The sequence below is a fragment of the Notamacropus eugenii genome, chromosome 5 (genome assembly GCF_028372415.1).
Source record: "Notamacropus eugenii isolate mMacEug1 chromosome 5, mMacEug1.pri_v2, whole genome shotgun sequence".
In the NCBI taxonomy this organism is placed as follows: domain Eukaryota; kingdom Metazoa; phylum Chordata; class Mammalia; order Diprotodontia; family Macropodidae; genus Notamacropus; species Notamacropus eugenii.
In genome coordinates, this window is record NC_092876.1 from 309,520,540 (window position 1) to 309,548,244 (window position 27,705).

The following is a 27,705-nucleotide window of genomic DNA, read 5'->3' on the forward strand; positions in this document are numbered from 1 at the left end:
TCAACCACATTATTGAGTAGGATTGGAGTTTTTCCTGTAGTTTCTGAGCTTTTAAGTAGATCAAGAGTTGTATTTTGGCACTCTCTTTTACTTATGTAGAACATTGAGAAATGTTATTGTTATGTAGAACGTTGAGTAATGGCTCCCACAATAATTTTATTTTTATAGAAAGGGGAGATGGAGTGGCCACTTTGTATTTTTTTGAACCAAAATCTTAAGTATTTTGCCCGGGTGATGATTTTTGTGAACCTTCTCCTCCTCTTCTCTATCTTGGGGACAAGTTGTAAGAACTTCTCACAAAGTTTTACCTAGTCACAGAATCCTCTTATTTTTCTTGAGATATGAGCTAGGGATAGGGTTGGGGTTAGGATTGATGCTATGGATGTAACTGTTTGACTGAGGGGTTACTGTTTCTTAGTAGAGCCCTTCCTGTTCAGACAAAAGAACTCTGTGCAGGCTTGCTTCTTGGATTCCTTAGACAGACAATTAAGAAGTTGTGCAGAGGAACCTGCTACATTCGTAGTCATGGGAGATTTGGTATTTTGTCACTAAAATTAACTGTATCACAGTAGGTATATATGGTATTGTCATGAGACTGAATAAGAAAGGAGATGGCAAAGATGGCAATGTGAATAACAAGGTTTTGTTCAGCATAGTTGTGCCTTTGGCCAAAAGCATTATATAACTTGGCACTGATATCAATCAGACACTTCATTTCATTTGGAACATTGGTTAAGCACTTACTTTTTGTAAGATTTTGTTAGGTGATAGTACTACAAAGGTAATTTTTTACAGGGCTTTTTCCCTCAAGGAACTTAGAGTTTAGTGAGTTTTATTGAGTCACTGAGTATTTGCCCATAGCACAACACTTTTTTTGGGGAAAAATTTTTTTATTGATGCTTATAATATTGTATTTAGTGACAGAATATCCCACTCCCTGAGAACCATCCCCTATAATAAATAATATTTTTTTAGAGGAAAGATAAAAGTCAGCACAACTGCTTGATATGTTGAAAAAGTCAAAAAACCTATGAAACATGCAACACCTGTGGACCTTCCACCTCCTCAAAGGGAGGTAAATTTCTCTCTTCATTTGAGTCATACTTGGATCTTTATAATTTTGTTATATTTACTTTTGATTTTCATGTGTGTGGTCTTTTTGTTTACATTGTTGTAGTCATGGTGTATATTGTTTTCTTGGCTCTTCACTCTGCATTAGTTCATGTGGATCTTTCCATACTTCTCTATATATTATACATATCATTTCCTACAGCACAGTAATATTCCATTACATTCTTGTACCACAGTTTAGCCATTTCATAGGCATCTACTTTGTTTTCAGTTATTTTCTATCACAAAAAGTGCTAATATAAATAGTACAGATATTTTGGAGTATATGGGGATTTTTTAAAAAAAATCAGTGGTTTTCTTGAAAAAGAAGCCCACTAATGGAGTATAACACTTTCTTACTTTAAAAAGGAGCTATGATTTTATCATTAATTACTATCTTCCACTGATGCAGATTGGAATAATGCTAAGTTTTTAGACTGTTTATGTTTATTGATGGTTTCTGTTTTTACATCATATTCATTTCTAAGTATAGCTTAAGTCCTTTGCATACATCCCAGATCAGGCAGTAGGAATTCAACTTTCAGGAATAGCACTGGATGGGGAATAAGAAACTCTTAAGTTCATTAAGGCACAACTCCCTGCTACTTCATTAGCTGTCTGATCTTGGATAATTTCTGTATGAAACCTTGGCTTCATCTATAACACGAGGATACTAAATACCTTCCCTACTTACCTTGAAGCTTAGTATTAAATAATGCAAAAACATACTAAATGCAAAAGCATTATGAAAACTGTAAAGCCTTTATGTAAGGTTGTGTTTTGTTTAATTATCCGCCCTTTTAAAACTGTTGATTTCTTTTAGCAAAGATCAAGGATCTTTTGACATATTCATAAATGCTGAATTCTTGTGTTCGTGGTAGAGATTATTATAGACTCTTCCATTATGGTTTTCTGAGACTGTACCTAAACAATATGCCTGAAAATAATTTTTCTCTTTAATTCAAGGCATTACTTAGATTTTGGGGATACAGCAATAAAAAATTATATGATCCCTTCGTCAAAGAGCTTTCAATCTACAGAGGGAATAAATAATACATACATTTGTAAATATAATATAGAGTGCTACATATAAAAAAAACACTTAGAGAAAATGCTCTAAGAAAATTTGAGGCCAGAGAGAGTATGTTGGTGTGTATGTGTGTCTACACAGAGTAGGGAGGATCGAAGAAAGATTCTTGTAGGAAAGACATGGAACTAAAGTAAGATTTGAAGGAAAAAAAGGGTTTTAACATATAGAAGTGAAAGAAGTATGTATTAGTCATGGAGGACAAGCTATTGAAAGCACAGGGATAGAAGATAGGTGGAGAGCTGAGAGAAGGCCGATCTAGCAGAAATGAAGAGAATAGAATGGAGAATACTCTAAAATGAGGTTGAAAATGTTAGCTGGTAGTTAGATGCCAAACTGAGAAGTTTGTATGGTAGTTTCATGATTTAGAGGAAAATAAGACACCTCGGAATAAAGCAAATGATTTAAGTAATTTAAATATTTCACCAAAATTTGCAAGAAAAGTAACTGTTGTCCAAATTTGAGCCAGTGCTTTATATAATTTGCCTAAGTAAAAAGAAAGACTTTCTTGAAGAAAATTTACTTTAAGGTAAATTTATCCTATTCATGGACAGATGTATGCATACCAAGTACCTAGAAACCTAGAGAGGGAATTAAAGGTTTTTGGGAATAGCTCTTTTGTTTTATAGATGCTAAAACTGGTGCCCTAAAGTGTCTTCACCAAAATTATGCAAACAGTAAGCATATTAAATGCCTCCCAAATGCCAAACTTTTTACTAAACACTGGGGAAACAAAGACAAACATGAAACAGCCTCTGCCTCCAAGGAGCTTAGGGAAAAACAACATGTATACAGATAAGTGTATATAAATTAATGCAGGGTAATTTCTGGAGAACGAACACTAGCAGCTGAGGGTATCAAAAAAGGCCTCATGTGGAAAACGGTACTGAAACTGAGCTTTAAAGGAATGAAGAGATTCTAAGAGGTAGAGATGTAGGAGCTCATTCTAGGCATGGATACCCTCTGCAAAGCCATGAAGATGGGAGATTGAGTGCTTTCTATGTATGGGGAAGAGAAAAGCAGGAGTTTGGTTGGAAGACATGGCATGTGCAAAGTGTATGTGCTAAGTCTGGAAAGGTAGTCTAGAACTAGGTTGTGAACAGTGTTTTGAATGCCAAAGAGAGTAGTTAGTATTTGCTCATAGAGGCAATAGGAAACCACTGGAGGTTTTTGAGCAGGGGAATGAGATAGTGAAATTGTGTTTTAGGAATATCACTTTGGCAGCTGAGTGGAGACATGAGGCAGGGAGACTATTTTGGGAGATAATTGCAGTAGTAAAGGTGAGAAGTCATGATGGCCTGAGGGTACTATCCATAAGAGTAAAAGTAGGATTTGGAATTTAAAATACTTGCAACTGATTGGCTATATGAAGCATGAGGGAAGACCCTGAGGTTGTGAACTACCTAAGTGTCTGGAAGCATGATGATGCTTTCAACAGAAATAGGGAAATTAGGAAGAAGGGTGAGATTGGGGAAAAGTTAATAAAAGGTATATTTTGGGCATGTTATTTGATTTTCTTATGGAATGTCCATTTCAAAATGCCTAAGAGGTTGATGCAGGACTGGAGCTTATACATAAAACTAGGAGTCATCTGCAGAGAGCTGAATTCCATGAGACCTGATGAAAAAGGAAAAGAGAACCTAGGACACAGCCTTGGAATATCCCTATATAGAGAGAGGCCGAAGATCCAGCAAAGGAGGCTGAGAAGGAGCTACTGAAGAGAGGGGAAGAGAACCAAGAGAGTTCAGTGCCATGAAACCCAGAGAAGATAATCCATTGAGGCTGGGAGTTTCCAGTCCCAGATGTTGCAGAGGTTGAAAGAAGAATGAGGACCGGTGAAAAGACCATTGGATTTGGCAATTTGGAGGTCACTGGAAACTTTGGAGAGCAATTTTAATTCAGTGATGAAGCCAAAAGTCAGATTGAAAGGGATTATTTTGTGTGAGAAAAGTTGAGGCAATGAGGTAAAGTAGCTTTTTAAAAAAATTAGACTGCAGGAGAAGAATTATAGGATATTAATATGAGAAGTTTATCAGATTAGCAAAGGATTTTTAAGGATGAAAGAGACCTGGGCACATAGGCAACAAGGAAAAAGTGGCAGAGTGTGAAAATTAGAATAGATGGGATGATTGTGGGTGGGAGGAGATCAAGGATAAAAGTAGAATGTTTGCTCCTGGTGAAATAATGGGTTACCTCTTCATCAAAGGCTAGAATAAAAGTTGATTTTTTTAAGGGGTTTTGAGGTATAGAGTAGTGGAGGAGAGGGATGCAGTTAATAAATCATTAGAGAGCTATATTAGATTTTCCTATCTCTTGATTGTTAGTTTGACTCTCTACTGCAGAAGGGATTAGCAGCTAAGTACAAGGCATAGACTTGTTTTTCTTTTAGCCAAAATAAATTAATTAATCTGTCCCTGAGTATTGACTCATCTTACTAATGGGGAAAGGTATGTAACTTGGTGTTTCTTACTCCATGTAATGGTTCACTAATTTCCAAGGCCAGGAGAGAGTAGAGTTAGAGCTTCCATCCTTTCCATTTGTACATCTGCCCCACTCAGTTCTCCAAAATATGGAACCTTCATTGAGGTTCCCCCACTTGGGCTCCCTATTCTTACCTACCCCTTTTTTCACTTTTTCTCTCTCCCCTCTAGGTTCATTGTTAAGCATTCTTCCCTTCTACCTCTACTCCCTCTTGTCCCATATCTTATTTCCTGAGGGCCAGAGAGAAAAATTAAAGGGAAAGGACAAGAGTGCCCAGGAGAGAGTCCCAGGATAAAATTATAGTTAGTAGGTGTGATGTCCTTGATAATCCCCAAAAGGAGACAGAGAAGGAGCAGTCAGGTAGGAAGAGAGGGTCAAGACAGAGTTGTCACAAAAAACCAGCAAAGAAAGAGTAGGCAGGACAGAGTGGTCCACATTTTCAAATACTATGGAGAGATGAAAAGAATGAAGATTGAGAAAGGCCATACCGATAAATTTGGGTTATTTGAATTCAGAGATCAGCAAATTTAGGGTCCCAAGACCCTGTTTTGTATAGTCTGGGACCTAACAATGGTTTTTATTTTTAAATAATTTTATTGTATTTTTAAAATGTAGAAATCATTTTTAGGTTGAAGGACATTACAAAACTAGGCAGTGGAATGAATTTGGCCCTTGACCTGTAAAACCTGACCCCTGGGTTTTAAATCATTAGTAATTAGAGAAAGCAGTTTCATTTGAATGATAAAGTCAGAGGTCAGATTGCAGAGGGTTTAGAAGTGGGGGAGTGTAGTGGAAGTGGAGGCACAGAATGTATGGATATATGCATTTTTTTCTCCTTGCACTTTTTAAAAATTAATTAATTTCTTTTTTGTTTTCAACGTTTATTTCCACAAGATTTTGAGTTCCAAATTTTCTCCCCATTTCTCCCCTCTCCCCACCCCAAGATGGTATACATTTTGATTACCCCTTCCCCACTCTGCCCTCTCTTCTGTCACCCCTCCCCCCATCCCCTTCCCCCTTACTTTCTTGCAGGGCAAGATAGATTTCTATACCCCATTGCCTGTATATCTTATTTCTCAGTTGCATGTAAAAACAATTTTTAACATTTGTTTTTAAAACTTTGAGTTCCACAGTCTTTTCCTTCTTCCCTCCCCACCCACCCTCAACCTCAGCTTAGGTTATACATGTGTATTTGTGGAAAACACTTCCATAATAGTGATATTGTGAAAGATTAACTATAATTCTCTCTATCCTACACTGTCCCCACACTTATCCTATTTCCTCCTTTGAACATGTTTGTTTCTGACTATCCCCTTCCACAGTCTGCCTTCCCTTCTATTATCGCCCCCCCCATCCCTTTTCCCCTTACTAGTAGGGTAAGATACCCAATTGAGTGTGTATATCTATCTGTCTGCCTGTCTGTCTGCCTGTCTGTCTGTCTGTCTGCCTGCCTGCCTGCCTGCCTGTCTGACTGTCTGCCTGCCTGCCTGCCTGTCTGTCTGTCTGTCTGTCTGTCTATCTATCTATCTATCTATCTATCTATCTATCTATCTATCTATCTCTTCCTTCCAACTACCCTAATACTGAGAAAAGTCTCATGAGTTACAAATGTCATCTTTCCATGTAGGAATGTAAACAGTTCAACTTTAATAAGTCCCTTTAATTCTCTTTCCTGTTTACCTTTTCATGCTTCTCTTGATTCTTGTATTTGAAAGTCATATTTTCCATTCAGCTCTGCTCTTTTTATTAAGAATGCTTGAAAGTCCTCTACTTCATTGAAATTCCATTTTTTCCCCTGAAATATTATACTTAGTTTTGCTGGGTAGGTGATTTTTGGTTTTATTTCTAGCTCCTCTGACCTCTGGAATATTATATGCTAAGCCCTTCAATTCCCTTAATGTAGAAACTTCTAGATCTTGTGTTATCCTGATTGTATTTCCACAATACTTAAATTGTTTCTTTCTCACTGCTGGCAATATTGTCTCCTTGACCTGGGAACTCTGGAATTTGGCTACAATATTCCTAGGAGTTTTCCTTTTGGGATCTCTTTCAGGAGGTGGTCAATGGACTCTTTCAGCTTCTATTTTACCCTCTGCTTCTAGAATATCAGGGCAGTTTTCCTTGATAATTTCTTTCTTTTTTTCTTTTTTTTTTTTTACAATAATAAATTTCTATTTTTCAGTCTTTAAAAGTTCTTATTTTAGACATACTCTTGAATTAGTGGTTCATAGCCATCAACCCTTTCTACTTTTATGCCCGTTTCATCTCCTGAAGGTTTTCCAGAGCCACCACCTTCACTATGCAGTTCCATTAGCTTTCCCAATTCAAATTTGGTCTTCTTGAGCATATTGACTTTTTGGACAAATACATCATGGAGAGGGTAAAAGGCAAACCTTTTCTATGTCTTTTCCAATGCTATCTGGAATTAGTTTATTGACAACTTCTTTCAAGTCATTTGTTTGTACGTCTCGGGTCATGATTTCCATCATTTTCTTATGAATTTGACGGACCTATTGGTGCTGGGCATAAGAGGTCTTGTGGATCTGGTTGTTGTGCTTTTTGGTAAAATCAGCACAAAAGAGGCAGAGTAAGTACCCATCAGTAGTTTTGACATCTACATGGGCTTCAGTCACAGTCTCCTACTTTTTGACCATGGAGCATATCTTGTCCCAAGTAAGGTCCATTCCATGGAAATTAGTCAAACAATTTTTACCCTGAACATCTTCAGTAATTAACTTGAACTTACGAAAAGCAATCTCATCATTGTGCAGATTAGCAAGGCTCACTTCAAAAACTCGACCCTTGAGACCATCAGAGGCAGTTTTTGTTCCTTGAGTCCTTGTAACCAGTGTCTTGCCAATATTACAAATGTTGAACATAGCTGATGCTTTTACATCATACCAGTCCTTCTTTGAAAATGGATCAACCACTTGCTTTTTGGCTCCTTTTTTGCTGCCTCTGGTGAGGTACTTATTCTTGCCACTGCCATGATCCTGCTCTGAAAGCCAGAAGTCCTTGATAATTTCTTGAGAGATGATGTCTAGGCCCTTTTTTTGATAATGGCTTTCAGGTAGTCCCATAATTTTTAAATTTATCTCTCCTGGATCCATTTTCTAGGTCAATGGTTTTTCCAAAGAGCTATTTCACATTGTCTTCCATTTTTTCATTCTTTTGTTTCTAGTTTAAAATTTCTTGATTTTTCAAAAAGTCATTGGCTTCTATCTGCTCCATTCTAATTTTGAAGGAATTATTTTCTTTGGTGAGCTTTTGGACCTCTTTTCCATTTTACCAATTTTGCTTTTTAAGGCATTCTTCTCCTCATTGGCTTCTTTGGACCTCTTTTGCCATTTGGGTTAGTCTATTTTTTTAAGGTGTCATTTTCTTCAGTATTTTTTGGTTCGCCTTTAGCAGGCTATTGACTTGTTTTTTGTGATTTTCTTGCATCACTCATTTCTCTTCCCAATTTTTCCTCTACTTCTCTTACTTGATTTTCAAAATCCATTTTGAAATCTCCTATGGCTTGTGACCAATTCATATTTTTCCTGGGGGCTTTTGATGTAGGAACTTTGACTTGTTGTCTTCTTCTCGTTGTATATTTTGATCTTCTTTGTCACCAAAGTAAGATTTGTAGTCAGTTTTTTTTTTTTTTAACACTCTTTGCTTATCTTCCCAGCCAAATACTTGATTTTTTTAACTCTTTGTCATGGTAGGACTCTGCCTCTGGTGGAGATGGGGGTGTGTGTACTATTCCAGGCTTCAGGAGTTTTGTATCAGCTTCTCAATCCCTAACTGTCCGTGGGCTCAGAGCTCCAGAAGCAGCCACTGCTGCTACTACACTGCTGCCAATGCTGCTGCCACCACCACCTCCCTTGCTCTGAGGTTGGGGCTAAACTCCAACTTTTTGTTTCTCTTTTCACCCAGGTTCTACAGTTTTCCCACTCTCCTTTTTTGCTGTCTTTGATATTTGTGGGTTGAGGAGTCCGGAAACTGCCACAACTGCCAGTGATTCAGTTCCCTGAGGCCTGCTCTGGCCCTGTCTATGCTAGCATGACCCATGCCAAACTGCACTCTGCTCCCAACCTGGTGCAATATACCCTTCCTGTCAACCTTCCAGGTTGTCTTGGGCTGGAGATTTGTTTCACTGTCATTTTATGGGTTCTGTAGCTCTAGAATTTGTTTAGTCATTTTTTACAAGTTATTTGGAGAGGTTTGGGGGACAGCTCAAGTGAGTCCCTGCTTTACTCCACCATCATGTATTTTTTTTCTTCAAAGAGTTTTGTCAAGAACAGGAGTAGAACTATATTATGACTGTCTAGTGGAGATTGTAGGATCTAGTGAGGATTTTTTTTAAGCATGGTTTAATATTGTAGTGTGCGGGTAGACAGCAATATAGTGTTTTTTACATTATGGCATATTGCCCTAACTCAAAATTGATCCCTCACTATGACCAAAATTTTCCACATTAACATCTTAATAAAAATGCTGACATTTCAGTCATCCAGATTCACAGCTTTGATGTTATCCTTCACTCTTCACTTTTCTCTCTCTCCCCATATAACTAGTCCCTTGCCAGATCTTGTTTATATCCCCACCACATCTACTGAATATTTCCTTTTTTCTCCACTCTCAGCCAAGACCCTAGTTTAGGCCCTCATCACCTCTGCCCTGGACTATTGCAATAGCCTTGTAATTGGTTTCTCTGCCTCAAGTCTTTCCCCACTCTAAATTCATCAGATTTACTATATCAGTGATCTTCAATGGATTCAGAATACATGTAGGGTCAAATAACACCACTCTTTGGCATTTAAAGCTCTCTATAACCTCCCCTGCGACCTCAGTCTTTTTATATATTATTCTCTTCTACCTCATGTTTTGGTCCAGCTGTACTGGCCTACTTTTACTTTCCTCACACCTGACCCTCAGTCTCTCCCGTCCGTTCTTCAGATTGGCTCTTATGCCAAGAGTGCATTTCTTCCTTACCTCTTCCTTGTGGAGTCCTTGGTTTTCTTTAAGACTCAGGTGAAACTACTTGCAAGGGGTCCTTCACAATCCCCCTAGCTTCTAGTACCTTTCCATTCAAATTTATGTCTCCCTATTAAACTTTGGCTTCTTTAAGTCAAGGAGTTTTGCTTTTGTCTTTTTTTTAAATAATTTTTTTCTGATTAAACAAGCATTTTCTGTCCCTTTTCATCCCTCCCCTCAATTGAACATTTTAAAAGAAAAAGAAAATTCGTAACAAACATGCCTACCCAACCAAAACAAATGACTGGATTGGCCATGTCAAAAAATGTTTTTTTCTTTTTTGTATTTTGAGTCAATTACTTTTCTGGCAGGAGGTGGGTAGCATGCTTCATCAATTCAGTCCTCAGAAATCATGGTTGATCATTGAATTGATCAGAGTTCTGAAGTCATGAACCCATGAAACCTATTTTAAAAGGGACTTAACAAGCATGAACATTCAAATCTGCAAATAAGCACAGAAAAGTGGATTGTATACGAATTTATAACAAATTGCTCTGCATGTCTTTATCCCATTATGAACTTCCTCCTGTTCTCTTATGTGATTTTTAAATGTTTAATTGATGTTCTTTTCTTACTTTCTCTTTGGTATCACTATGTATTGAGGAAATTAAAAAGCAAATTAAAAAGCAAAAAATCCATACCTTGGTCATATCCAAAAATGTATGTTTCTTTATGCATTTTAAATTAATCACCTCCGGCTAGTGTCATGTTTTGTCTTCATCCTTTTGGACACTTGGTTTAACATTGCGTTGATCAGAGTTGTAAAGTCAATTGTTTTTCAGTATTATGCTGTCGTTGTATCAGTTCTCATAGGTATTTTTGTTTTGATCTGTACTAATACCCAGTCTAAAACCATTTCACCATTTCTTCCATCACAGTAATATCCCATTATGTCCATATGCCACAGTTTGTTTAACCATTTCCCAGTAAGAGGAGAGTCCCTTATTTTGAACTTTTTGGCAGCCATGAAAAGAACTACTGTGAATATTTTTGTGTAGGTAGATCCTTTTTACTCTTTCTTTGATTTCTTTTGGGGAATAGGCATGGTAGTGGTATTTCTGAGTGAGAGGATATGCACAGTTTGGTAACTTTTGGGGCAGCACTGATGCATAGCTCTACTAACAGTGACCTAGTGTTCCTGTTTTCCCACAGCCCATCCAAAAATTTTTCATTTTTGTCTTTTGCTATTCTGAGTGTGACCGGTGAAATCTTAAAAGTCTTTTAATTTGTATTTCTTTTATAATTTAGAGCATTTTAAAATATGTTTGTTGATGGCTTGGATTTTTTCCTTTAAAAACTGCTTGTTTATATCGTTTGCATATTAGGGAATGGTTCTTAGTCTTAAAACATTTGAATCAGTTCTTTTATGCATCTTGAACATGAGGCCTTTATCAGAAAATTATTGCAAAGGTTTTTTTCCCCAATTATTTGTTTCCTTCTAACTTTTAGTACATTTTCTTTCTCCTAACCCATTGAGAAAGCAAGGAAAATAAAATCTATTACAGATACATAGTTATGCAAAACAAATCCCATATTAGCTACCCCCCAAAAAGAAAGAGAAGTTGCTTCAGACTACATTTTTAATTCATCGACTCTCTTTCTGGAAGTTGATAGCTTGTTTTAGTCATGAGTCTTTTGGAATTATGGCTAATCATTTTGTCTGTCAGAGTTTCTAACTAAGTCTTTCTTAGTTGATTATATGTCATTCTCATTATTTTATAAGTTGTTATTCTGGTTCTGCTTACTTAGTTTTGCATTAGTTCATACAAGAGTTTTTCTGAAACCTTCCCCTTTATCATATCTTATAATATAGTAATGTTCCATTACATTCATATTTTGTTGTTTAGTTGTTTCCATTCTGTCCAATTCTGTAACCCCACTTGGGGTTTTCTTGTTAAGGATACTGGAGTGGTTTTCCATTTCCTTCTCCAGGTCATTTTTACAGATGAGAAAACTGAGGCAAACAGGGCCTAACAACATGCCCAGCATCACACAGCTAGTAAGTCTCAGAGGTCGGATTGAAACCAGGGAAGATGAGTCTTCCTGATTCCAGGCCCAGCACTCTATCCACTTTGCCACTTTTAGCCTCCAATTAATGAACATCCCCTCAATTTACAACTCTTTTCCACCATAAAAATAACTGCTATATTTTTGTATACGTCTTTTTTCCTCTTTCTTTGATTGCTTTAGGTTATAGACCTAGTAGCAGTACTGCTGATTAAAAGGGTATCCACAATTTAGTTGTTTTAGCATAGTTTCAAATTACTTTTCAGAATGGTTGGACCTTTTAATTTGTTAACCTTTTATATCTAGGTTTTGTATCTATTTGGAGCTTATATTGTGTGAGCTGTTGGTTTAAACCTAATTTCTCACAGATTGCTTTCTAGTGTGTCTTGCAATTTTTGCTAAATAGTAAAGCTTTTCTCCAATAACCTGGGGTCTTTGGATTTATTGAACTGTTACTCTGTTTGCTTTTGTATGTTGTGTACTATTCCACTAATCAATCTCCGTTTTAACTAGTATAAAATTGTTTTAGTTATTACTAGTTTGAATCAGTAACTGTGAACATAATTACAAAACACTTCTTACACAAATAATGTCAGAGCTAAATAATTGGAGAAATATTAATTGTTCATAGGTAGGCCAACCTGTATAATAAAAATGGCAATTCTATCTAAGTTATTTTACTGATTTAGTGCCGTACCAACCAAATTACCAAGAAATTCTTTTATAGAACTAGAAAAATAAAAGCAAAATTTATCTGGAATAACAAAAGGTCAGTGATATCAAAGGAATCTGTTTTTTCAAATGTGAAGGCAGGTGGACTAGCAGTATTAGATCCCAAATTGTATTAGAAGGTAGCAATCATCAGAACAATCTGGTATTGAAGAAAAAGAGTGGTGGATCATTATAATAGATTACGTATACAACATAGTTAAATTAGTGTTTGATGAACCCAAAGATCAAAGCTTTTGGGACACAAACTCTCTGTTCGACAAAACTTGCTAGGAAAACTGGAAAGCAATTTGGCAGAAACTAGGCATAAACCAACATATCAAACCTTATATCCAAAACAAAAGGTTAAAATGGGTACATGATTTAGTCATATAGGGTGATATCATAAGCAAATTAGAGGAGCCTGAGAAATTTTATCTGTCAGATCTATGAATAAGGGAAATATTTGTTGTGTTTGTCCTTCATTTTCGAAGAGGACCATGACATCAAGATGATGACATGACTTGCAGTTGGCTAAAAATACTAAAATAATAAATAAAAGGAAAATATTTATGACCAAACAAAAGATAGAGAATACTACAGGATGTAAAATGGATAATTTTGATTACATTAAATTATAAAGGGTTTAAACAAACAAAACCAGTGTAGCTAAGATGAAAAGGGAAAAATGTTTACAGCAAGTTTCACTGATAAAGGCCTCATTTCTCAAATATATAGAGAACTCAGTCAAATTTAAAATAATACAAGTCATTCTCCAGTTGATAAATGGTCAAAGGATATGAACAGGCAGTTTACAGAAGAAAAAAATCAAAGCTATTTGTGGTCATATGAAAAAGTACTCCAAATCAGTGTTGATTAGAGAAATGCAAATTTAAAAAAAAAACCTCTGAGTTATCACCTCACACCTCTCAGAATGGCTAATGTGACAAAAAAGGAAAATGACAAGTTTTGGAGGAGATGTGGAAAAATTGGGACACTAATGCACTATTGGTGAAGTTGTGAACTCTTCCAACCAGACTGGAGAGCAATTTTGAGCTACACTTATGCCTTTTATGTTGCAACTTTCCCCATTTTGCTTTCAATATGTCATAGGTTGACATAAGAAAGTAAATGGCAGTTTTTCAGGAGCTTTGCAAAAGCCACAGACAACAAAAAGTTTATAAACTTAGAAGTACATAAAATAAATGTATAGTATTGTATAATATCAACCCAAATTTTACAATAAAAATTGTAAACAATCCATAAAAGAAAAAGAAAAAATTCAAACTCCTTTTCTGGTATGAAGGGAGGGCCAAAAAATTTTACATGGATTTTCCAGATTGTGAGGCTTCCATATCCTAATAACCCCATGATGTGGAAAGGATAACTGTATGTCCAAAGGGCTACAAAACTGTGCATACCCTTTGACCTGGGCAGCTAGTTGGCATAGCGGATACAGTGCTGGTCCTGGAGTCAGGAAGACTCTTCTTCATTTATTTCATATCTGGCCTCAGACACTTGCTAGCTTTGTGACTCTGGACGTTATTTAACCCTGTTTGCCTTAATTCCTCATGTTTAATAATAGGAGCTGGAGAAGGAAATAGCAAACCACGGAAGACTGAAAATTGACTTAAGCATAACATACCCATTGAGCCAGCAATACCACTACTAGGTCTGTATCGCAAAGGAAAAGGATCTGTGTATGCAAAAATAATTATAGCAGACCTTTTGTGGTAGCAAAGAATTGGAAATTGAGGGGATGCCCATAAATTGGGGAATGGCTAAACAATTTGTAGTATATGATTGTGATGGGATACTGTTGTGCTATATAACAAATGATGAGTAAGGTAGTTTCAGAAAAAACTGAAAAGACTTATATGAACTGATGCAAAGTAAAGTGGGCAGAACTAGGAGAATATTGTACACAGTAACAGCAATATGTATGTGATGAATTGTGAATGATTTAGCTTTTCTCATCAATACAGTGATCCAAGACAGCTCTGAAGGATTTATGGTGAAAAATGCTGTTTCCCTCCAGAGAGAGAGAATTGATGGCGTCGATGCAAATGGAAGTGTACTTTTTAAACTTTATTTTTCTTTTTTTGTCTATGTTTTCATTTGCAACATGGCTAGTATGAAAATGTTTTGCATTACTTCATGTGTATAATCTATATCAAATTGATTGTCTGCTCAAGAAGGGGAGAGGGGAAATAGGGAAAGAGGTTGAAACTCAAAATTTAAAAAAAAAAAGGTTAAAACTTTTCTTATAATATGTAATTGAGGAATAAAATAAAAGTTTGGGGGGGTAGAAAAAATTGGTAGTACAGTTTGCAATCTGGTGATCACCCCCCCACCCCCCGGAATTTTTGACATTTTGTCCCTCTATCTGAATTTTAAATTTTTCCTACCTCTGTAAACTATTCATTTGATAAGTTTGATTGCTGCAGCATTGAATAAGTAAACTAATTTAGGTACTATAATTTTTATCACAGTGGTTCAACTTACCAATGAGCATGTAATATTTCTCCAGTTACTTAAAGTTGTCTTTATTTCTGTAAAAAGTATTTTATAGTTCAAATCATGTAGTTCCTGGGTAAAACTTTATAGATATGCTTCAAAAATAAGTTCTATAGTTATTTTTAGGTGGAATTTCACTTTTCCTACTGGTTTTGTTGGTAATAATGAAGAAGTGCTGATGTTGTATATGTATTTATTTTATATCTTACCAGTTTCCTGAAGTTATTTCACTTAATTTTTTTATTAGTGTCTAAGATTCTCAAAATACATAATTTTTATCTGCAGAAACCATTAGTTTTATTTTCTATTTGCCTATTCTTATTTCTTCAATTTCTTTTTCTTGTCATATTAAGGACAGCATTTCTAATACCATGTTAAATAGTAGTGGTTATAATGGGCATCCTTACTTTATCTTTGATCTTTTGGAAAGGCCGCTAATTTTTCTCTAATACATATATGTAATGCTTGCTCTTGAATATAAATAGATATTATTTACTTTATTAAGGAAAGATCCTCTTAGTCCTATGATTTTTAGAAACTTTTTCAGAATCTATTGAAATATTATGTGGGTTTTCTTATTTATATTAACACAATTTATATTTATAGTTTTCCGTATGTTGAACCACTTCTCAGTTCCAGGTATAATGAAGCCAATCATGTTATAGAATATAATCTTTCATTATGGGCTACTTACTAACTTTAAAAAAAATTAACAACAAAAAATTTTTGAGTCAGTCTTCATTAGGGGTATTAGGCTGTATTTTTCTTCCTCTATTTTGTCTCTTCATGGTTTAGGTATCAAGAAGTTAAGAGATTGAAATAGTACTTATTTTCTTATTATATTTTTAATTAATTGCATTTTTACATCAGTCAGTAAACTTTTATTATGTGCCATGAATAATAACCCTAAACTTGGAAATTCTTCTGGTTCTGCATTTTTTTTTCCTGTGGAAGTTCATTTTTGGCTTGTTCAGTTTCTTTTTCTAGGATTCAGGTTATTTAATCTTTTTGTTTGTTTGTTTATCTGGGTATTTTATATTTTTTGTAAATATTCATGTTTCCTGTTTATCAGTTTTGTTTGTTAATTTCCTCAATTGTGAATTTTCTTTTTTCCTTTTTGATGTGGTTTTCTCTCCATCTTAAAAATCAGATTAGCCGTTTATTTTATTAGTTTATTTTTAAAGTTCCCAATTTTATTATCTATTCAATAGTCTTTTTGCTTTCAATTATATATTAAACTCTTTAATTTTCCGAATTTCTTTGTTATTTGTTCAAGTTTTCCTAATTGCATGTCTAATTCTTTGATCTATCTTTTTTGTAGGGTTGAAAAATGATTATTTAACTGAAATCTTTTGTCATTTAATTCTTTGAATTCTTTTAAAGGTATTTTTTAAGTTTTGAAGTATCATTCTTCTGCCTTGAAAAAGGATCATTAGGTTTGCTGGGAAACTCTCAGAACAAAGCCCCTATCTCTTGGTTTTAGAGAGAGAGGTGAGGGGTGAGAGAGAGAGAGAGAGAGAGAGAGAGAGAGAGAGAGAGAGAGAGAGAGAGAGAGAGAGAGAGAGAGTGTGTGTGTGTGTGTGTGTGTGTGTGTGTGTGTGTCTTGATTAATAGCTCGCTGTTCTTCAATTCTTTTAGCTGTGGAGTATTAGAGTTTGAGGTGCCTTAGAAACTTGAATTTTAGGTTTTTTCTTATATGACTGAATTTTTTTCTGATTCCAAAGTATTATTATTTCTGAGAAATTGTCTTGAATTATTTCCTCAGGTCCTTTTCCTTATCATTGCCCTCTCAAGAGCTAATTACTATGAACTTTGGTCTTCTGTATCTGTCATTAAGTTGGGTTACTTTCTCTTGCTCTGCTATATGCTATCTCTTGACTTTTTAGGTCTTGTTAAATTATTGCCTTGCTCTTTTACTTTGTTTTCGTTGTCCATTTTTTGTTCTACTGATTCATGGTTCATTTTTGCTATTTCTACCATTATTTTCCTTATGCTCATGTTCATTTCAGTATAATTTCCCCTTATTTCCCTTAAGTTTTTTTCCCCCAAGTACCTAATATGTCCAGACTGGTTGATCTGTTGCAGTTCTTGAGTTGCTTTTGGTGTTACTTCAGAAGGAGTAAGGCACATTTTGGATTGAGATAAATATATATTTTTACATATGGCTCCTTTTTCTCTTTGAGATTGTTTTGCTTGTAGGAAGAGTATACTTTCATTTAATGTTACTAGTTTTTACTTTTGACCCCCAGATTGTCTTTTACTTCCATGCATTTACATTCCCAATCTCTTTTCTTTCTTTGGTGAGATTTGCAACCATGTGTTCAAGTTTTCTATTTTGCCTATTTTTTTCTACTGTATAGGTCATAAATTTTGCTCTCACAATTGTATTTCTCATTTAAACCATTCAGGAACAATATTCTATGGTTCCTTGCTTTCCTCAATGTCCACAGTGTCTTCTGCTTCATCAGGTATTAAATAATTTTCCTTTATTTTGCAATTCTTATTCATTAATGCCTAAACTCTAATATTAGGACAGGAGAACACATTTCCTTTTTTTCCTTTTAATGTCTTCACTGTCAGTTTATTTGCTTATGCCTAGATCTTTTATTTTCTTCCTTCTGTGATCTTTGGTAATTTCAGTTCCCCAACCCCTCTTTATTATCTTTATTTTTCCATATTGCTTACTTTCTGACTCCTTCCTTCCTAACATTGTGTCTCAGCTTCCTCCCATGCCGTAGATCTGTTCCCCAAGTTAATTCTAGGGGGACAAAACTGATGCTAGCTGCATGTGCAACTTTCCCCTCAGGTTCATTGTAACACTTACCCTTCAGTACTTTCCCCCAGTGTGTTCTCTCTCTTCCTCAGCTCTCTTACACAGCTATATAGAATGGATTGCCACAGTACAATCACAGCCTGAACACATTTCTGTCCCTTGGAGTTTGATTCTTGTGGAATATTGGGGTATTAAAGTTGAGCTCTATTACAAGCTCAAACACATGTTTCTCCACCTTCCTTCAGAGTTCTGTTCAAGCATACTGCTGTCTGAGCAGATTTCTTTAGTTGAAGGTGGGGGAAGAGAGAGGACAGGATGCAGTGGGTAGAGGTGAATTCTTTTGGAAGTCTGTGGGACTTTTGTATAACCTTGCTCGGGGACTGTGGTGGGCAGTGGGAGAGGGGGTACTGAGTGAGCTCCTGTTCAATGTTTGTGAATATTGGCCTTCTTTGTTATTAGTTCATTAAATTTTTTAACATATTTGGGCTCAGTGGCCTAGATTGTGGAAACAGTTGAATTCGCTTTACCTCTGATGCATAAACCTCATTGGAGAGGTTGAAGAAATCAAGAGCATGGGAAAAAATGTGTATTCCTCCAATTTGGTTACATGATCTCGTTTGATATCTCTGTGTTCAACTCTTCTTTGTCCATTTAAGATGAGTGAAGGTTATTTGATGCCCCATTCCATCCTCCATGTTTGTAAACTTGACTCACATATTTCAATTATGAGAAATAGTAGTTTCATCCCTCTTCTTCTTTTCTACACTAGTGTATTCCTTTTACTCTCCTTTCTCTCTCTCCCCCCTCTTAAAACCATAAGAATTGAATGAGTCCACTCCCAGGTTTTCTGTTTTTCTGAATTAAGTTTCTGAAAGGATACTTGTTTCTTCTTTCCTGTTAGATTGTAAGTACCACATCATCATACAACTCCTTAATTTATATTTCTAGGTTTTTCTGGACTCTTGTGTTTATATTTCAAAGTTCCTACAGTTTTCATTCTCTCTTTCTCTCTCTGTCTCTCCATCATCAGAGAAGCTTTAAAGTTTTCTTTCATTAAAGAACCATTTTTTACCACTGTAGAATTATGCAGGGTAAGTTATTCTGAATTGTAAGCCTTTGTCTTTTGCCTTTTGTAATACCCTACTCCAAAATTTCCTCTTATTACAGAAATTCTCATATCTTAAGTATGATCCTCTTGTAGAAATAGGGCTCTTAGATGTTACAAATAATTAGATAAAAGAAGGAGCAACAAAACATTGGGTATTGTAAGTAGGGATCAAGAGATTCAAGGGATGGAAGAAATTCTTAAGGAAGTATACGTAAGGTCAAGTTGTCATAAAAAAAATTAAGTACTAGTATTCCCAGCCTTCACAATATGTGCTATGCTGCCCTAAGTCTTGTTTTTGTTAAAAGTTTTCCACTTGGTCTACTGACATTTTTGATGAAAGAATGAAACTTTTTTCAGGTCGCTGGGAAAGTAGTTTTTCTGAGGTGGGTCTGCACAGAGTTATCACTGTAATAATTCTGATTATACATATTGGGTTGGAGCTATAAAACTTTTGAAGCCTTTCATTTTATAGGAATTATTCAAAGGCAGTTTAACTGAATTGGGTGTCTCCTGTAAAGCAAAGGGTATTATTTTACTTCTGATTAATTCTTTTTCTGTAAAGTAGATTAAGATTCATTGAGTTAGATATGCTTCTGTAGAAATCATTAATGATAAGATAATACCCTTTAGGATAAATTTTTTTAGCCTAATATAATTTTTGCTTTGCTATTTTAATTTAAGTATTTAGATAAGTGGAAAGGTACTCTTAACATTTTCTTTCCTTTCTAATATATTGTTGGCTTTTGATAGGGTTTTAGAAACATTGCCAAACTCGTGATTTTCTTATGCAGGTTCCCTATAGCAATTTTTTCGTTTGTCTAGCTTCACTCCCCCCCAACTCTGCCAGCCTTCTATTTGTTTTTAGCTCTGTTCGTTTAAGAGCTCCCCAAGTCACACACACTCCAATTTTTTTATTGCCAACTTTTCATTTTGTTTGTATTGATAATGTATTTTTGCTTATTGTTAATGTAATTTTACTTCTTAATGGGAAGATATTTCTCATCCATTAATAGGCCCATGTGACCTACTTAAGTTACATGGAAACCTGAGTCACATGAATCAAGTCACATGGAACAGAAAGGGATGGAGCAGGAAGGGTGGAACAGGATGAGGTAGAGCTAGAGCAGAGGTGAGAGGAAGTTAGAGGGCAGTCAGAGTTGGGAAAGACACAGGCAAGCAGGCAGCTGGTTGTGGGTTAGAGAAGGGTATTTTGCTTAGGGGAGCCTGGTTTGTGGGAAGACCAGATAATGTGTATAGATTTCTTGGTTACTATGATGGATTTCTTTGTTACTATGATGGATTTAGCTTTATAGTGTTGGGATTTGACTTTCTGGTGTCTGAATAAATGTTTTTCTTCTGCCTTCTGTGTGAAGAACTATTACACTTTGTGATTCTGAACTATGCTGGCATAATCATAGTTGCTTGGATGATACAATGTCACTCATTTCATGACATATGCCCTCTGCTTAATTGAGTCCTCGTGTAACAAAGAAACAGGCAAAATAGTCATCTGCAACGTTCTACTCTTGTAGTCATCTAAATAGAAGAGCAAACAGTTCATCGTTTGTTCTCTAACACTTAAATCTGTGATCATAATTTATCAGTGTTCAGCTGCCATTTACTTTTCTTTTTATTTAGTCATTGTTTTGAGCAGTGATTTTGGAAAGTCTGGCGTTCTGGGCTTAGGCTTGATATTGGAATGAGGAGAAACATTTATGGGTCATTCAACAGATAATAAAAGGAGATTGACTTAGCCTTGGTAGTAAAAGGCTATTGGACAAAGATACATTGGAGACCCAAATAGTTGATTCACTTGAGTGATGCTCACCTGGCTCTGATATGCCCATGGTGGGCTGTCAATCAGACCTCAGAATGAGTTTGAAGCCTTCATAATTGTTCTGTACTCAGATGAATAGGAAGTGACATTAATTGTCTGTGCCTTTAATATCCTGAGCCAATCAAATCTCACATACCATTTTAATACCCTTTAAAGAAAAACTAAATTAACTTGCATGAGAAGATTAAGATATTGCCCCCATCATACCTGGAATTAAATTCTGCCTGATATAGTTGCATGATTCTGGATGAGTCACATATACTCTCTCTGCTTGGTCACTTTCTGTCATGTCAGACTTTTCATGACCCCTTTTGGAGTTTTCTTAGCAAAGATACTGGAGTGATTTGCCATTTCTTTCTCTAACTCATTTTACAGATGAGAAAACTGAGGCCCAGATTCATATAGCTAGTAAGTGACCTAGCACTCTATACACTGCTACTTAGCAGCCCCAGATTCAGTTTACAAATTTGAAAAATGATGATTTCCTCCCTCAGTTGTGATAATTCAAAGAAATAGTATTAATAATGCACTTTCCAAATCTTCAGTCAATTAACAGGCATTTATTTGTTAGGCAGTGAAGATATAAATACAAAAATGAGACAATCTCTGCCTTCAAAGAATGTAATTGCTGGGTGGGAAGGCTTGGTGGTGATAGTGGTGATAATGAATAGTATTGGAGGGAGAAAAAATGTTCATAAGTAAGTAACAACAGGATTGATATGTATATACACATACAAGATTGGGGTGAGGCTGCTATACAACTGTCTGCTACAATTATTATAATATTCTCCTGGTTCCTCTAATTCTTCATGACTGTTGTTTCTTGTGATACAGTAATATTCCATAATATTCATATACCACAGTTTTTGGTCACAAATCAATCAGCAAGTAGTCCATTTTGTTTCCAGTCTTTGCAAGTTTGCTATGAATATTTTGATGTATGTGGAGTGTCTGTCTATCTTTTATCTCCTTGAGGTACATACCTAGGATTGTAATCAAAGTAGATCAAAAGGTATATCTATTTTAGAGACTTTAAATACATAATACCATATAACTTTCCAGGACAGTTTGGACCAATTAACAGCTCTACCAATAGTGTATTAGTGTTCCTGTATCACCACAATATTGAATATTTACTATTTTTACCATTTTGTGAGTGTGAGATAAAATCTTATAGTTATTTTGATTTATGTTTCTTAACATTTTCCTAGGAAGCCTTTTTCCCCCCAATAGCATTTTTTTCTAATTACATTTAAAAATAGTTTTCAACATTCATTTTTATAAGATTTTGAGTTCCAAATTTTTTCCCTCTCTCTCTCCCCTCCCTTTTCTCCAAGATGGCAATCTGATGTAGGTTATACATGTTGGTTGTTGTCCTTTATTCTCAAAGAGAACCAAAATGATATCTCTGTGTTAGAATGAAGTTATAGTGCATCTGACTTTGGCTCATGATGAGGTTGGAATGCTCTAACATAGGTCTGACCCAAATAGTCCGTGTGAACATTTGGGGTACATTCTCTAAATCTGCACATCTTGTGTTGCTTTTGAACTGCTTCATTTCTGCTTTGTTCATAGAGCACAGCACCTTCTCTGATGAGGGCACACTGTACTGGGCAGTCTTGTGCTAGTGTCTCCCATGTCACACAATTAATTCCAAAGTTCTTAAGAGAGACCTTGAGAGTGCTTGCCCTGTGAGTTCTTTATAAAATCGTCTTTTTGGCACGTGTTTGACATTTGAACAACATGGCCAATCTTCAGAGTTGCAATCATGTTAAACATATTTCCACATTAGTCATGTTGTGAAAGAAGAATCAGAACAAAAAGAAAAAAACATGAGAAAAAAAGTAAAAATAGTGTATTTCAGTTTGCATTCAGATTCCAAAGTTCCTTCTCTTGAAGTGGTTACTTTTTTTCATCATGAGTCTTTTGGAATTGTCTTAGATCATTGCATTGCTGAGAAGAGCTAAGTCTATCAAAGTTGATCATTGCACAGTGTAGCTGTTGTGCACAATGTTCTCCTGATTCTGCTTGCTTCACTCAGCATCAATTCATGTAAGTCCAGGTTTTCCTGAAATCTGTCTGTTTATCATTTCTAGGAAGTCTCATCCCTCCAAGAACTGTGCCTGTTGTGGTTAAAGGAACAGTGGGCTAGGAGTCTTAAAACACATTATTCTTGACTTTGCTGCTAACTAGAGTTGTGGCCTTGAGCAAGTTATTTAATTTCTCTGTTCCTAAGATTCTTCTTTATCTCTGGAACTGGTGTAGTAATTCCTGCTTTTCCTATTTTACAGAATTGTTATAAAGAGCAAGAACACATATGGAATTGTTTTGTAAGCCTTTCAAATGCTGTTTAAAGTGATATTTTAACAGAATACAAGTGTCTTTTTATAAGTATCTAAACCTTATTAGAAAGTGATTTGTATTCTTACAAACTTTATTCATAGCCAAATAAAAATTATTTTGTGATTACTTGCTTTTTTGAGATTACTTGTGCCAGTAGTTGTCTTTATTTACAAAACTTATTAAGGTAACTGAATAAAATCACCACAATTCTCCTATTTAAACAAACTAGCAGAGGACCATGTATACTTTAGACACTTAAAATGTTAACGAATATTATTATTTATGCTTTGGGTTTCTTTTAGTTGTAGTGCTGTGACTAATTCTATTTGACTAGTTTGCTTCTTTGAAAGTATTATGAGAATTTACTTTGTGCTTTCAGGAAACTAAACAGTTTTAAGTAATAGACTGAGTGGCAATAAATTATCAAAGATACACAAGAAGAATCACTTCAGTTTAGTGAAAAGTGAATGTGAGGAACTGAATTACATTTGATCTGTAGATTATGAGAGTTGCAGGGGTGATACTAAAAAGTATTATGTTCATACTTGAAATGAGGAAAAGCTGGAGAGCTGTGACTGTATCATTAACTTAAACATTTGTATGATCACAGAAACATAAGTAATACATGATCATTTGAATACAAATTCTGGGCTAGGTTGTATTTTGTTGTTGTTGCTTTTGGCTTAAGTAGTTTCCAAGAAACTATGAGGTTATTATTCAAAGAAATTTAAGCACTATGAAGATCTCAAAGACTAGCATTTCTTAGATCTAAGAATTAGAAAAATATGAGACAAACACAGAAAAGGCTTGAGGAAGTTTACCTCTTTTCATCTTTTTTTGTTACTACTTGTTTTGTTCCTTTGTGTCTTGACTCCTCATGACCCCATTTTGGGGTTTTCTTCGCGAAGATACTGAAGTAGTTTACCACTTCCTTCTCAAACTCATTTTACAGATGAAGAAACTGAGGCCAACAAGATTATGTGGCCCAGGTAAACAGGTAATAAGTATCTGAGGCCAGATTTGAACTCATGAAGATGTTTTTCTGATTCCAAGCCCAGTGCTCTGTCCACTGTGCCACCTGTTTATGATGCATAGGCAAGGTGAGAAATCACATAAAGCTATATCTATGTTTCCGGGAAATTCTTCAGTAATAACAGATGTAATCTTTTGACAGTAGTAAGAAGGAGAGATTCATTATGAAGGAATCGTCAAAGATGGGACTATCTGGAGTGATGGAACAGAAGTGGGTAAATGTGGGATGAGTTCTAGAAACGCTTCATATTCATCTGCTTGTGAGCATATGGTTCATGAAGGGGAGGGTTTCTATACCTGGAAAGATAGGTTGAGGCCAGATTCCCAAGGGCTTTGAATGGCATGCTAAGAAATTTGGACTTTGTCAGACAATGGGAAAGTGGCTGGGACCATGAAAATTTGAGTTCATGGTCTCTCAGCTAGTATTTCAGAGCCTGAACTGGATCCTAGTTCTTCCTGACTTGAGGATGGCTCCTTCTTCGCTACACATGACATTCTTGCCCCAGGTCCCTTTCTTACTATTTTTGTGACTTTGGGCAACACACTTAACTTCTCTGGGCATCATCTGTAAAATAACCCTTGAAGCCAGGTCCAGCTCTGTGATCCTATGAAATTCTGTGCTGAGTCTAAATAAACATTAATTTCAGTTCTTTGTTTTCTTAAATCTCTTCAAAAGAATTGCTTTAATGAATAGATAGTTAGAGTTTATAATCAGTTTCTCTGTTATGGGTTAGAGAATTAGATATGTTGTTAATGTTCATGAGAAGTTTGTTACCTTAGGTAGTTTTACAATTTTTCCTTGCACTCTTGTTGATCCTATTGACCTACCTTAACAAAGCAGCTTAATGCAAAGATAAACTTTCATCCAGTCTGAGTGATTTCATACTTTGAACCAGTGGGATGCAAATTAATTTTTACTATAAGTTTCAAAGGGAGCCAATATTATGTAAAAATTTACATGTAAAAGCAAGCACTATTGCTAAAGAACATTGGTCTCTGACCTCAAAAGAACAGGTGCAATCTTCTTTATAATATAGTTTTTTTGTTTACATAATTTTAATAACAAAAATACTTTTCTGCCATTTTTGGATGCTGATGACTTTTTAATTGAGTGATTGTGAGATTTCTAATATTTGAAGGATGTTTATGACATAAGTCTCAAAACTACATAAATATTCCCACAGTCTGGCAAGAATGACATACTTTCACATATAAATATAAATACAAAGCAACATAACAGTTTGGGAACAGGGGTGGGAATGTTGTGTTCTCACAAGCATTTGCCTATTAATTTTTAATGTCCTTTTTTCTTGTTTTTTAGCTGTTTTAGTTTTGTATGAAGATTGCATTTATAGGATGGCCAACCTTAGTTTTCCCCAATCTCTGAACAGTGAACTTTCAGTTGACTTGTGATCTACAAAACATAAACATGGAACAAAACAGATGGATTTCATTCAACACAAGTTTCATCCAAGTATGTGGTTACTGAAGTGTGTGGTTTGGCCAGCTACCTAAACGTTAAGATAAAAAATGATTCTAGCAAAAGTTTATCAGTGGAGATATTACCTGGTTGTTGTTGTTGTTTTTTGCCACATATTTGAGAAAGACACAATAGTTAAAAAATTTCTCTTATTGATTTTTAGTTTCAAAGTAAATGTATGTTCTTTAAAATGAACTACAATATATTTTTTCAGTTAATGAAAATCCAGCTTATCTCTCCACCTCCCCCCATTAAGGAAGGAAAACAAACTGTAACAAATATGCATACTCAGGCAAAATAATCCCATATAGACTTAACTCCACATGTTTAGTATGTCACATATTTGTCAAGACATGAGTAGCTTGTTTCATCGTGAGTCCTCTTGAGTCAGATTTGGATCAGTGTATTGATTAGAGTACTTAAGCCTTCAAAGCTTTATGTCTTTACAATATTATTATATAAATTGTTCCCCTGGTTCTGTTCACTTCACTCTTCATCACTTCATGTAAGTCTTTCCAGGTTTCTCCAAAATCTGCCACTTCATAATCTTACATCACAGTAGTATTACATTAAATTTTTATATCTTACTTTGTTCGGCCAGTCTCCAGTTGATGATTCTTCCTCAGTTTCTAGTTCTTTGTCAAAACAAAAGGAGCCACCATAAAATATTTTTGTATATGTGGCTCCTTTTCCTCTTTCTTTCATCCCTTTGGCTTATAGACTTTGTAAAGGTATCTCTGGATCAAAGGGTATGCAGTTTAATAAGTTTGGGGATATTGTTCCAGAGTGCTTTTTAGAATGTCTGAACCAATCGCAGTACCACTAATATATAGTTCATTAACATGCCTGTTTTTCAGCAGTCCACAGTTGTCATTTTCCTTTTTTTGTCAACTTTTCCAATCTCATACATATGAGAAAGAAACCTAGAATTATCTTAATTTAAAATTATCTAAATCTTAATGATTTGGAGTATTTTTTAATGTAGCTATTAATAGCTTGAATTTCTTCTTTTGAGAACTACCTGTTTATAGCCTTTAACCATTAATCATTTGAGGTTTGGCTTATTCTTATAAATTTGAATCAACTATTTCATTTCCTTTTATCTTAGAATTGAAAATACATATGGACATGTATTATCTATACATGTCTATTCATATATGTCTATACACATCTGTACAAATACATATATGTAGAATTGAAAACACATATGGACATACATATATACATAACACATACTAATTGGAAATGTATCATATGTATATATATCTTACAGTCTAAGTAATGTACATTCTGTACATAGTAGGAACTTAATGACTAATTGTGTTTTGTTATTGTTAATATTATTTGCTTGAAGTCAGGTGTGTATAAATATGCGTGAAAACATGTGAACCCGCATGTGTAAACAAATGTGAATGTAAACATGTGAATGCATGAGTAAACATGTGTAAACATCTGCAATGCGCTGTGTAAACAAATGACTACATGTGTAAACACATGCAAATGCACATATGTAAACACATGTGAGCATAGGGTGTATACTTGTGATCATGAGTGTGACCACATAAATGCATGTGTAAACAATTGTGAATTCGTGTGTAAATGTGAGTGAACATGTGTGTGAATATATTGTAGTACCGCGTGGATGCATGTGTGAATGTGCTGTGGAAACACATGTGAACATGTGTGGAAACATGTGTGTGTGCTGTGTATACAAATGTGGCCACACATGTGAAAGCCTATGACCATGCGTAAGCAACACTGTAAACAAGTTTGATCGTGTGTGTAAACAGGTGTGAATGTGTGTGAACGCATGTGGGAACATGTGTAAACGCGTGTGAAAATTCTGTGTAAATGCGTTGCATGAACCCCTGTGAATGCACATGTGTAAATGGATGTAAACATGCTATGTAAACATGTTTGCTCACACATGTGGAAACATATGTGTGTGGATGTGTGTGAACATATGCAAAGCATGTAAAATGGTGACCATGTGTGTAAACATGTGAGCATTTTATGAGCACCTGTAACTGTGCATGTGCAAAAACGTGAATGCACTGTGAGCATGCAGTGTAAACACATGTGAATATGCTGTGTAAACAATTGCAAATGCATGTGTGTAAACAAGTGCTGACACATGTGAATGTGCTGTGGAAATGTGTGAAACATGCTTTGGAAACAAGTGTGAACACCTATGAATTGT

The 27,705-nt window shown here is 35.4% G+C and overlaps 1 protein-coding gene and 1 pseudogene across 6 annotated transcripts in view; one reads left to right on the forward strand and one right to left on the reverse strand.

The window, feature by feature from the left end:
- Positions 1–27,705, forward strand: part of PTPN4 (protein tyrosine phosphatase non-receptor type 4) — a 229,992-nt gene that overhangs the window by 12,413 nt on the left and 189,874 nt on the right. Inside the window, exon 2 of one of the 6 annotated variants that reach the window (XM_072613348.1) lies at positions 25,347–25,499. The exons of 3 other annotated variants lie outside the window; for them this stretch is intronic. In XM_072613348.1, the coding sequence (XP_072469449.1) occupies positions 25,469–25,499 (31 nt within the window). In that variant the 5' untranslated portion in view covers positions 25,347–25,468. Of the gene's footprint in view, positions 1–17,202; positions 17,401–25,346; positions 25,500–27,705 lie in introns of those variants that run through there. 2 more of the 6 variants (XM_072613353.1, XM_072613346.1) reach the window with 2 other exon arrangements.
- On the reverse strand, positions 6,879–7,788 carry LOC140503226 (small ribosomal subunit protein eS1 pseudogene; annotated as a pseudogene).